Source organism: Myxocyprinus asiaticus, chromosome 10, assembly GCF_019703515.2.
Source record: "Myxocyprinus asiaticus isolate MX2 ecotype Aquarium Trade chromosome 10, UBuf_Myxa_2, whole genome shotgun sequence".
Lineage (NCBI taxonomy): Eukaryota > Metazoa > Chordata > Actinopteri > Cypriniformes > Catostomidae > Myxocyprinus > Myxocyprinus asiaticus.
Genome location: NC_059353.1, coordinates 43,158,181 through 43,169,515, shown reverse-complemented (window position 1 = coordinate 43,169,515; position 11,335 = coordinate 43,158,181). Strand labels below are relative to the sequence as shown.

The following is an 11,335-nucleotide window of genomic DNA, read 5'->3' as shown; positions in this document are numbered from 1 at the left end:
CATTCATTTCTTTCATAGGATCTTAAATGAGGGATTGTACTACAAGTCAATGAAGCATTATGAATGACAACCAAAATAAAATATGGAAATAATATACATAGATAGAAACAATTTCCATCTTTTTTTATTTTGATTGTCATTCATAATGCCATTGTATTGCATTTCTATCTTTATAGTTTTGTCTTTACAGACAGACACACACGCGCACACGCGCGCACACACGCACGCACGCACGCACGCACGCACACACACACGCACACACACACGCACACACACACGCACACACACACACACGCACACACTGGGGAACTGGTTTCTTATTTATTGTGTTTGAGGGGAAGTTACAGTGGTGGCTCATTTCAGCTGAGCTACAAAACGTTCAATGAGATCTCTTCATTACAAACTGACAAAGGTAAAACAGATTCACAACAGCATGTACCACAGAACTGGAAATGAGTGTGGGTCTCATATAAATGACATCATTTCTAATGATCTACAACTTGTTTTTTCTTTTTTGTTTTTCATCTTTTTTTGTGTGTGTTGTTTTCTTTGACTTCAAACAGATAATGAATTATAGGTTAAAATGCACCATAATATTTGGTTGACTTTAGGAACATTTTCCTTATTACATCACAAAATACATTTTTAATATCCCAAAGAAGCAAGACTTGCAAGTAGGCTTTTAAACAGAACTAAATCTACAGCTACAAAATTCTACTCCGGCAGGCTTTACCTTGGCGGGTTCTGTCTGCGCTCCCAGTCCGTATTGGGTAAAAACACGGGGTAGAATCAGTATGACATATACACAGAAGTCCGTATTGTAAAGGCTATAAAGATTTGTTGCACGTTGTAAAGTTGCCTCTCCTGGATCTTTACACTCCTGCAATGGGAACTGGGGTGTTGGTAGAGGAAGATTGGAGGGGAAGGGAACAAAGGGAAGCTGGGTTGGGGTTTGGGTTGGGTGGTGAGGAGGGAGTGGGAGAGTGGGGTCTTGGTGTCAGCGACTGCTGTCTATGTGGCATATCTCTTGGTCCACTGTCGAGCTATCCTGTCATGCTCCGCTCTGTTGGTCAGGTACTGAGTAGCTATGCTTCCCACCAGAGGATCCGCTGGGAGATGGGAAAAAAGAAAGGAAAGAAAAAAACGTAAGACTTTAGGTCTGTTCCAAAACCTTGAAAGCTGCCTCCAGAGACAATATTTTAAGGTATCATAGACACATTCCTGACATAAACAGTGTTTTTTAAAAAAAATGCCTCCTATGGGGTCATTCACACAGAACACATTTTTTCTGCTGTTTGTGCTGTTTTAAATTTGTTTTTCTATGTAAACATGAGCTAGACAGACATTTTTGACCATTGCACTACGCCATTTTAAGTCTTGTGCATGAGCACTGCATTAAATTTTTTTTTTTGACCAGAAGCGTCAGATGTGCAACCCTTTTTTTTATGATGATAATGATACCATTTCTTCTTCCCTGAAGAACAATACAATTATGCATTTCTTTTGGGATCTTATGCTATTTTGATCTTCTTAATTTTCAAATACAAAAAAGCAAATGTTTGAAAAAATAAAATAAATTAATTAAAAATTCAGAACCTACACTTCTGTAAGTTGAAACATGACGAAAAAATGAGAATGTGACATAAATTGGAGGCAGATTGCTGCCATCTGGTGAACAAAATATAAATAACATGACTTGAAAACCACGTCATGCCAGTAACAGCCAGTACATGGCTGTAGACACCTACTGTGTAGTCTGATGGCTTGTTGTAACCTAATTTTCAATTTTTTCAATAAAAGTTTAGCATTTTAAAATTGATTTGAAGAGTCAATTTTTGCAGTTAATGTCATTATGCTTGCAATCACACCTGACCATGGTGTTACAAAGAGAAGACACAGAATAAGCATTTTTCAAGCAATAATTTATTTCAAACATAAAAAATTTAATAACTCGAAGTAAATGCATAATAATGTCAAGAAAATGAACATCAAGAAACAGAAATTAACTGCAAAATTCTGAAAAATGTATTTAGCAAATGCGTGTCAGATTACTATAATCAGCTGAAAAACAACAGATGATTTGTAATGCCAACAATGACCAAAAGATGGCTGTAGAGCTCCATGTATTGATGTCCTGGTTCTGTGTGTATTGTGCATTGTGTGTGTTATCGTCCCACTCCTTCATTTCTGAGTTTGTGTTTAGCATTGTGACAATTTTTTTTTTTTTTAGATAAATGTAAAAAAATAAAAAGTAGCACCAGTTCATTTGTGTGTGTGTGTGTGTGTGTGTGTGTGTGTGTGTGTGTGTGTGTGTGAGTGGGTGTGTATGTTTTGCACTGAGGATGTTTTAGAGTCTCACCATGTAATTTCTGTCTGTTTTTTCTGCATTGTGTCTTTGAGTGTATTTGATTTGTATTTTTTATGACCACTTAGTCATCGAATCAAGCCCAATTTTTATTTTTATGTTCAGATGGCAAATGGAGGAAAAAGTCACCAAGTCTTGTACTGCTCAGATAAAGGAAACCATTTTTATTAAATTATGAAAAGCAGTTTCGGTAAAAATGACCAAATACCATAGGAGGGTTAAAAAATGCCTGCACTGAGAGAGATTTAATGCACACTACAACAAGCACAAATGGGGAATAGTTCTTTCCATTAGTCAACCTCCCACTTACACTTTGGGAAATGTTTAATGTTACTTGAAATGGTGCCATTGTAATGCATTTCTATATTTATACAGTGGAAGTGGTTTAAAATGTTAAAACATTACTGTTACATATTGTTTTCTTTCCTAAGAAGGAACAAAATGCATTTTGACAGGAAAATAAATATATATGCACTTTCAAAATCCGCGATTAATCGCGATCAACTATGAAAAATCATATTGTGATTAAATATTTTAATCGACTGAGATTTTCATGTATATATTTTACTGTTTTAGCCTTGTCCCAGGCTAAGACTTTCAATATAAAACTCCACTTAAAAATACAAAATTATTACATTTTTTAAAACTATGATAATCTAAACAAAGATTGAAACAAACCATTTCAATATTCATTGTGTGAAAATTATTTCAAAAATTGCAGCCGTCCCACAGTTGTGGCATCATTTACACACACAAATCAATTTTGTCACTGATAAAGATTTTTCAAAGGTTAGTGTACTTGTTAACAAAGTCAACAAAAGAGTTAGTGAAGAGCATGCTTGAGATGCAACAATTATTTTTGAAGAAAACAAAGAAAAATAATGGTTATTATTACTTCTGAGAAGAGTAGTTTTAATGGCCGTCATTTCCAATCAAGCTGTAATTTTGCAAAATTATGCAAAAAGTGTAAATCATTTTATTTAATTGTCTTTAACAAGACAAGTTGTCTGCCAATTTATTTCAAAAACGTAAAAAATATCATTTCCATCACTGTCATTTCCATCACTGAATTCTATTAAATACACGTGAGAAACGGTATTTGTGTGGTGCACAGAGTTAGTGTCTATGTAGAGCATTCCAAATCAGTCACTTTTGAGCTTCCATGTTGGTTAAGATACTGCTCATAGCACAGAGCGAGCAGTGGGAAGTGAGCTACTGTTTCTTCAAGATTAAATGACAGCTGTGTGGGATTCAACAGACAGTACTGTCATCTGCTAATTCAGCAGACACAACAATGGCAGAGATGCTTTTGAGACAAACATTGTGGTGGCTTTACAGAGGATTTGAAACTGGAGGCCAAACAGACCCTTTCTATGTTTAGAAAAACCTTTTCTGTCTGTTTGCCCTCACTCTTGGCAATCCTTCAAAAACTTAAAGCAGCACATCAATGAAGACCTAAAATAAACATGATTAAAAAAAAATATATAAAAAATGATAATATGAACAAATAAAACATGTCAAAAATTCAATCATCAGCTTCAACATGAACCATAAAGTAATGAAGTATTCAGGCTGAGTAAATGATGACTGAATTTTAATTTTTGGGTGAACTATCCTTTAGTTGCTGTACTCACCTGGATTGCAGTCTGTCAGCAGGGAACAGATGGAGAGCAGGACCTTAGAGATGGTCAGCGCTGGGCTCCAGTTATCCTTCAAGATGTCCAGACAGATCACACCCTGACTGTTGATGTTGCAGTGATAGATCCTTGTACGGAACGTGACCTGCACATTGGAGGAAACCCCAGGGATTGGCACAAATTCTCAAAAAACAAGGTTGATCCTAGCTCACCAGTCCAGAACTTCAGTTGAATACTATGGAAAACTTTTTACACCAGTACAGGGCTTTCATTATAGACTGGGCTTTTCAGAGCTGGATCGCAGCTTTCTCTCTCATTAACGGCTCTCTCGGAAACCAAGGCTGAATCCTGAAAGCTATTGATCCAATGAGAGGAGAGAAAGCCAAGCAAGCTTAACTTGACCCAGCTTCCAAGCTGTGTGTCAGTAGTGCTTGAGTAGAGTATTGATTACTCAGAGCCTAGGTTAACTAGGGTTGACTAATCAAATAGTTGTACAACTAGGGATATGCAAACTACATATTTTCAAAATCGTCAAGATAGTGGGTTGCCTAAATGACTAGTCAACTAATTGGAAGCACTGCATAATAAGGCTGATTTCATGTTCACCCTTAATCTTGACATTTTTGTAAAGGGATGTTTAGATAAAACTTGTTCTTGAGTTAACAAACAGAATAGAACACAGTGCAAAGTTTTTAAAAGTATTTTAATTAACGTGCTGACAGGGTGCCATGACACAGAACTCGAGTGGGTTTATCCATGACTTATGGAAGCTGAAGTAAATATTTTGTCCTTATTCACCAAAAATCTTCACTTCTGGCCAATTTACGGAGACAGCGGGAACCGCCAGACGGCATTATCGTAGGAGGTCTGGCCAAATCTGGCGGATAAGGGTCAAAAAGGCTTAGGACCAGGTCATGAACTAGTCCGCTCCCTTATATAAAGAGTACTTCTTGTGTTTGTTGAAAATAATCTCCCACTCTGCCCCCTGCAGCAGCTACTGAGACATCCTTCACATGATGTAGCCTAAACCAAGCAACCAAAATAACCCTGCCTGCCTGGCACAATGCTGGCATTGTATGAACACTGTGGTCTCAAGAGTCTAAATTGACCGTAAACACATTAAGCATGACACGGGCAGCTTATGTGAGGCCTGACGGCACAACACTGTGAAACAAAACAAAGTTCTTGACATCTGCTTCTCACAAAGCACGGCTCCTTTTGTGTTCACATTTTTTTTTGAAGTCATATGGGTTCGGAATGACATGAGGGCGAATAAATTATGGCAGAATACTTTTATCCGTTTTCCTTTTAGGCATCATAGGTGCACTTGCGACACAAAGGTTTTTTTTAAAAGGTAGAAAGGAATAATGAAAGAGAGAAGTAAAGGAAGGAAGGAAGGAAGAAAGGAAGAAAAAGAACAAGAAAGAATGGAATGGAGAGAAAAAGAAAGAAGTGTGGTGGTAAAAGGAAGGAAGGTAGGATCGAAGGAACTAAAAAGAATGAAAGATAGAACTAAATGAAGTAAAATGAAAGAGAACTAAAGGAAGGAAGGGCGGAAGTAAAGGAGGAAGAAAAGAAGAAAAACGAAAAAATAATGAAATAAAAAACTAAAGGAAGGAAAAAAGAGAACTAAAGGAAGGAATAAAGGAAGGTATTAAGGGAAACTGAAGGAAGGAAGTGTGGAAGAAAAGAAGGAAGTGTGGAAGAAAAGAAAGGAAGGAAAGAAAGAATGAAAGAAGGAACTGAAGGAAAGAAGGAAGAATGAAAGAGAAATACAGGAAGTGAAAGAAATGTGGAAGAAAAGAAGAAAGGAAGGAGAGAACTGAAGGGAGGAAGGAAAGAAGAATGAAAAAGAGAGCTAAAGGAAGGAATGAAGGAAAAAGGAAGAACAAAAGAAAGAACTAAAGGAAGGAAAGAAGTGTGGAAGAAAAGAAGGTAGTGTGGAAGAAAGGAAGGAAAGAAAGAATGAAAGAATTGAAGGAAAGAAGGAAGAATGAAAGAACTACAGGAAGTAAAAAGGAAGGAAGGAAAGAAGTGTAGAAGAAAAGAAGGAAGGAAAAAAGAACTGAAGGGAGGAAGGAAAGAAGAATGAAAAAGGGAGCTAATGGAAGAAATTTAAGAAGAATGAAAGAAAAACTAAAGGAAGGAATGAAGAAAAAAGGAAGGAATTAAGGAAAAAGGAAGAACGAAAGAAAGAACTAAAGAAAGGAAGGAAGGGAGGGAGGGAGAAAGAAAATAGTTTAAACGTAAAGAACGAAAGAAAGAACTAAACGAAGGAAGGAAAGAAAGAAGTGGGGAAGAAGAAAGGAAAGAACGAAAAAAGGATGAAAGAACAAACTGAAGAAAGGAAGGGAGAAAGAATGTAGTGTAGATGTAAAGACTGAAGGAAGGAACAAAAAAGAATGAAAGAAAAACTCAAGGAAGAAAGGAAGAATGAAAGAGAACTAAATCAAGTAAAAAGGAAGGAAAAAAGAACAAAAAAGAACAAAAGAAAACTAAAGGAAGAAACGAAAGAAAGAAAAAAAATGAAAAAGAACTAAAGGAAGAAAGAAAGACCAAATAAAAGGTAAAATAATAGGTGCTCCCTTTAAAGGCAAATGATAATGACCAAACTGCCCTGTAAACAAACCAGTGCATTAGAGCCTTTTCCAGCTTTTCCAGCTCAAGTTAATCAATACTCATATTTCTGGCCAGAGTTTTAGGATGAGATGCCTCTGCCTTTCTTTGTCTCTTCCTCTCTGCTCCAAACTCAGCCAGAGTCCTTCACAAAACCACAGATTAAAGGACCACAAACCAACCCACATTGCTCAGCATGAAAAAGCAGCCAACTTCACAGAGCACCAACCCAACTGAATGTAGACAAGACTGGCCCTCAAGATGCCCCATGTTTCATCTAGTGACAAAAGATTGAGGGGGTGCAGACCGCTGGCTCTGCCCTGCATCCACCACAGAGGATGAATCTGGTTTATTATTACTTGATTACCAAGTTTTTTTTTTTGGCTTGATCTGAACAAAGAGCCCCCTCCAGCTCATGAGCTTTATATAAACTTGTTGTTTACAGAAGCCACAGACAGTCGAGATGAGGGCCAGACAGAGGCAGAGGGTCACTCAGAGGCGAAAAGTCTCAAACATTCTGAAGGGGCGTTTACAACGAAAGCAATCTGCAGTGAACAGAAGTCATTCGTTTTCAATGAGAGTTGCCGATTTCTGGTAACTCTTAATTTTCACTCTGAAGTGCTTCCAAATATGTTCCAATGCATTTGATGGAAGGTTTGTCCAGATACTCTATTTATTCCAGAAATATTTGAACACAGAAGATTTCAATAACACTTCTGGATATCCATCTCCCTGCAGTGTTTAGTTTCAACCCTGCTCTAACACTCTTGTCAGTAATTTTCAAGTCACCTCGAAGTTTCTTTTCTTTTTTTATTTTTATTTTTTTGGAAACAAACTTTGCAGGAAGGTAGGCTGAGGACCGAGGACCCCTTGTTTTAACACCTCAAAAATAGTGAATGAAGATGGATGTCTCCATACCTTTGGTGGCTTGAAGGGGTAATCAGAAGAGAAGGTGATATCCAGAAAGAACACGCCCCCCTCATACACTGAACCTGGAGGCCCCAGGATGGTTGATCTCCACTCATAGATGTTGTCACCCTTCGGCCCAGCACTGAAAAACACAAAAGCACAGGTCGAGGTGAGTAAAGAATCTCCTATCTGACTGCCACTCATGCACTATGAACATGATGCCTTCTTGACAGAGAGTTGAAATATACCTGCAGGCCAAAAAAAGCTTGTAGTTAGAAGTTTGTTAGAATAACACTAGGGCAATATAGTTAAAATATATTTGCCAGGCTTCTGACAACATTGATGCATTTGTATTTGTATTATTGTATTTGTATATGATGTATTTGTTCTGAAATGTCTTAAAAGGGTGATTCTGAGAGAGTGAAAATCTAGTTAAAAATAATTAAGTAATTACTTGTTGACCCCTCTCCAAACATAGCGCTTATGGTTGTGACCATAATGCTCTATTTTGGTCTCGTCACTCCAAATTACAACGTGCCAGAAGCTGTGAGGCGTGTCAAGGTGTTGTCAGGCATATTGTAACCAGGCTTTTTTGTGGCATTGGCTTCTTTCTGGCAACTCGACCATGCAGCTCATTTTTGTTCAAGTATCGTCGTATTGTGCTCCTTGAAACAACCACACCATCTTTTTCCAGAGCAGCCTGTATTTCTCCTGAGGTTACCTGTGGGTTTTTCTTTGTATCCTGAACAATTCTTCTGGCAGTTGTGGCTGAAATCTTTCTTGGTCTACCTGATCTTGGCTTGGTATCAAGAGATCCCGAATTTTCCACTTCTTAATAAGTGACTGAACAGTACTGACTGGCATTTTCAAGGCTTTGGATATCTTTTTACATCCTTTTCCATCTTTATGAAGTTCCATTACCTTGTTACACAGGTCTTTTGACAGTTCTTTTGTGCTCCCCATGGCTCAGTATCTAGCCTGCTCAGTGCATCCACGTAAGAGCTAACAAACTCATTGACTATTTATACATAGACACTAATCGCAATTTAAAAAGCCACAGGTGTGGGAAATTAACCTTTAATTGCCATTTAAACCTGTGTGTGTCACCTTGTGTGTCTGTAACAAGGCCAAACATTCAAGGGTATGTAAAATTTGATCAGGGCCATCTGGGTGATTTCTGTTATCATTATGATTTAAAAAGGAGCCAAACAACTATGTGATAATAAATGGTTTCATATGATCACTACCCTTAAATAAAAGACAGTTTTTTTGCATGATCAGTCATATTTTCAAAATCAATGCCAGGGTATGCAAACTTTTGAGCACAACTGTAACTATACATAGTAACCATGGCAATACTTACTTTTTACTGAAGCATAAAAAAATGCCACAAAAATGTCCATGAACATTTTATAGTGATGACACTTGTAAACTGTTGAAGCAGATTTCAGAATTGATTCACTGAAACGGACAGTTTGAAAGGATTCAAGGAAATAATTTGAATTTATCAACTCTAAAGCCATTTTTGCAACTGAAGTATTAATCAGACTTAATGCTCTCATACTTGTGAGAAAAGGATTACAAAACAACTCTAATTACATGCTCTGTCAGAAACTTAATGGCCAAATAAAAAGCACACTTAATTTTATAACGGCAGAAAAATTGCTGCGAATACATTGTGAATATTCTATAAATTGTCTAGCTTAAATAGTATAACACACACAAAACAACATGTCTACCACACAGGTTTTGTAGAACAAAGTTCAGAGGGCAGTTTGAGACATAGGGTACAACTGAACAGACATGGCTAATGGAGGAACATAAGGGCAACTCTCATAAAACTAAAGGCCTTCTTAGAGCACTCCTGTGCTGGTTTAAAAGTAAAAGAGATGAGCCACTAATGGAGCAGGTGAAGTCAGCAGCAGGCACTTTTCCTCTGCATGTATTGCTCAATATAGCATGTGATGAATCGCTCATCTCTGCAAGCAGGTCATCAGCCTACATACTGGATATCCATGACTGACTGACTGACAGATAGATAGACAGACAGACAGATAGAGTGATGGATAGACAGACAGAGAGAAAAGATATACAGACATAGAGACATAGAGGTGATAAAAAGACAAGACAGGCAGACAGAGCCAGAGTGACAGACAGACAGACTGTGACAGAGTGACAGAGCGATTCACAGATAGAGTGATAGAAAGAGAGATAGAAAGACAGACAGACAGACAGACAGAGTGATAGAAAGATAGAAAAGACAGACAGACAGACACACACACACACACACACACAGACAGACAGACAGACAGTGATAGTGACAGAAAAAAACAGATAGACAAACAGACAGATAGTGATTGACTGACGGATGGACAGACGGATGGATGGATGAATTCTGTAAGCCTAAAATAAATTATATGGGACTATTGGAATATCTCTCGCACTGCTGTGAGGGTGGAAAAACTCTTTGAATACAGCAGAGAGCAATAAATGACAGATTTAGGAAGAGCCGCCTGCTACAAAGTTCATTAAATACCAAAACAACACACAGGGTTGTCTCTGGCCATCGCTTAACGCCATAAAATCAACACATGACATTTGCAGAGGCTCTAACTCACGTCAAAGTAAATCATCCAACCATAGCTTAGCAGGGGAAAATATCAGAGAAAAAACCGCCTCTAAACATTAATCTGACAAGCGTTTAGTAGGGTGGTTAGTAAAGCTTCAAGGTGAGCTTCATGCTGGCGTAGCCGTACATGTACACTGGTGTAGAGTGAACGGGGCATTAGCGGGCATTTCTAATGCATTCTCTATGGGAGCAGAGCGGCAGGGCTTGTGTGAGGGGATTGTGGAATTGACAGAGGAGCGGAGCAAGTGGTGAGTGTCAAAAAGTTTTTGCAAATTAACTTTATGCAAATGAGAGGCAAAAACAAAACAAAAAACATATGAAGTACGGCAAACCAGTGTAGTGATGTCATAGGCTTTCTGTTGTAGATAGCTCTGGTGTTTCTGGTGGATTCAATGCTCCTGAACTACTAGTGTCACCAAACAGATTTACAAAGATTGTGACTGTTTTCAAACAGGTTTCCTGAACACTGCTTCCATCTGCCAACTGGTCAAAACACCAAACAAACAGAACTGGTTTTGCCCCCAAATTACGGCATTGGTTAAGCTAATGCTGCTGTGTCAGGCTGGTTGGGATGCTCAAACAAACAGAGCAATGTTTGAAGACTACAAAGGACAGTTCGGAATGCTGAGAGGATTATTGGTTGCCCCCCTGCCCTCCCTTCAAGAACTGTACACTTCCAGAGTGAGGAAAAGGGCTGGAAAAATCATTCTGGACCCCCCCACCTAGCCCACTACCTTTTTGAACTGTTGCCTTCTGGCAGGTGCTACAGAGCACTGAGCACCAGAACCGGCATTCAAAGGAACAGTGTTTTCCCTAAGGCTATCCATCTCATGAACAGTTAAAACTGCCCCATTGAGCAATAATTATGTGCAATACACAGCTTAGTGTATTTATATTTATCCAACATACCATACCTCTTCTGTCATTACATTCCCGTGCTTCTGTATATAACAGATTTGTATTTGTATATTGTACATACGTATATATATATATATATATATATATATATATATATATATATATATATATTGTCCAATTGTGTATTTTGATAAATACTTTATTTTCTATTCACTATTTATTTTTATTCTATTTTATATTTTTTTTTATTATTATCTCTGTCTTGTTGCTGTATTGTTTGTGCACTGGAAGCTTCTGTCACCAAGACCAATTCCTTGTATG

At 37.9% G+C, this 11,335-nt stretch overlaps 1 protein-coding gene across 1 annotated transcript in view; it reads right to left on the bottom strand.

The window, feature by feature from the left end:
- Positions 1–307: 307 nt before the first annotated feature.
- The window catches only part of ube2e3 (ubiquitin-conjugating enzyme E2E 3 (UBC4/5 homolog, yeast)), a 49,764-nt gene continuing 38,736 nt past the window's right edge, over positions 308–11,335 (bottom strand). Inside the window, exons 4-6 of the mRNA XM_051709160.1 lie at positions 7,537–7,669; positions 4,000–4,147; positions 308–1,109 (exon numbers count right to left, since the gene is read on the bottom strand). Of these exons, the coding sequence (XP_051565120.1) occupies positions 1,012–1,109; positions 4,000–4,147; positions 7,537–7,669 (379 nt within the window). The 3' untranslated portion in view covers positions 308–1,011. The remainder of the gene's footprint in view (positions 1,110–3,999; positions 4,148–7,536; positions 7,670–11,335) is intronic.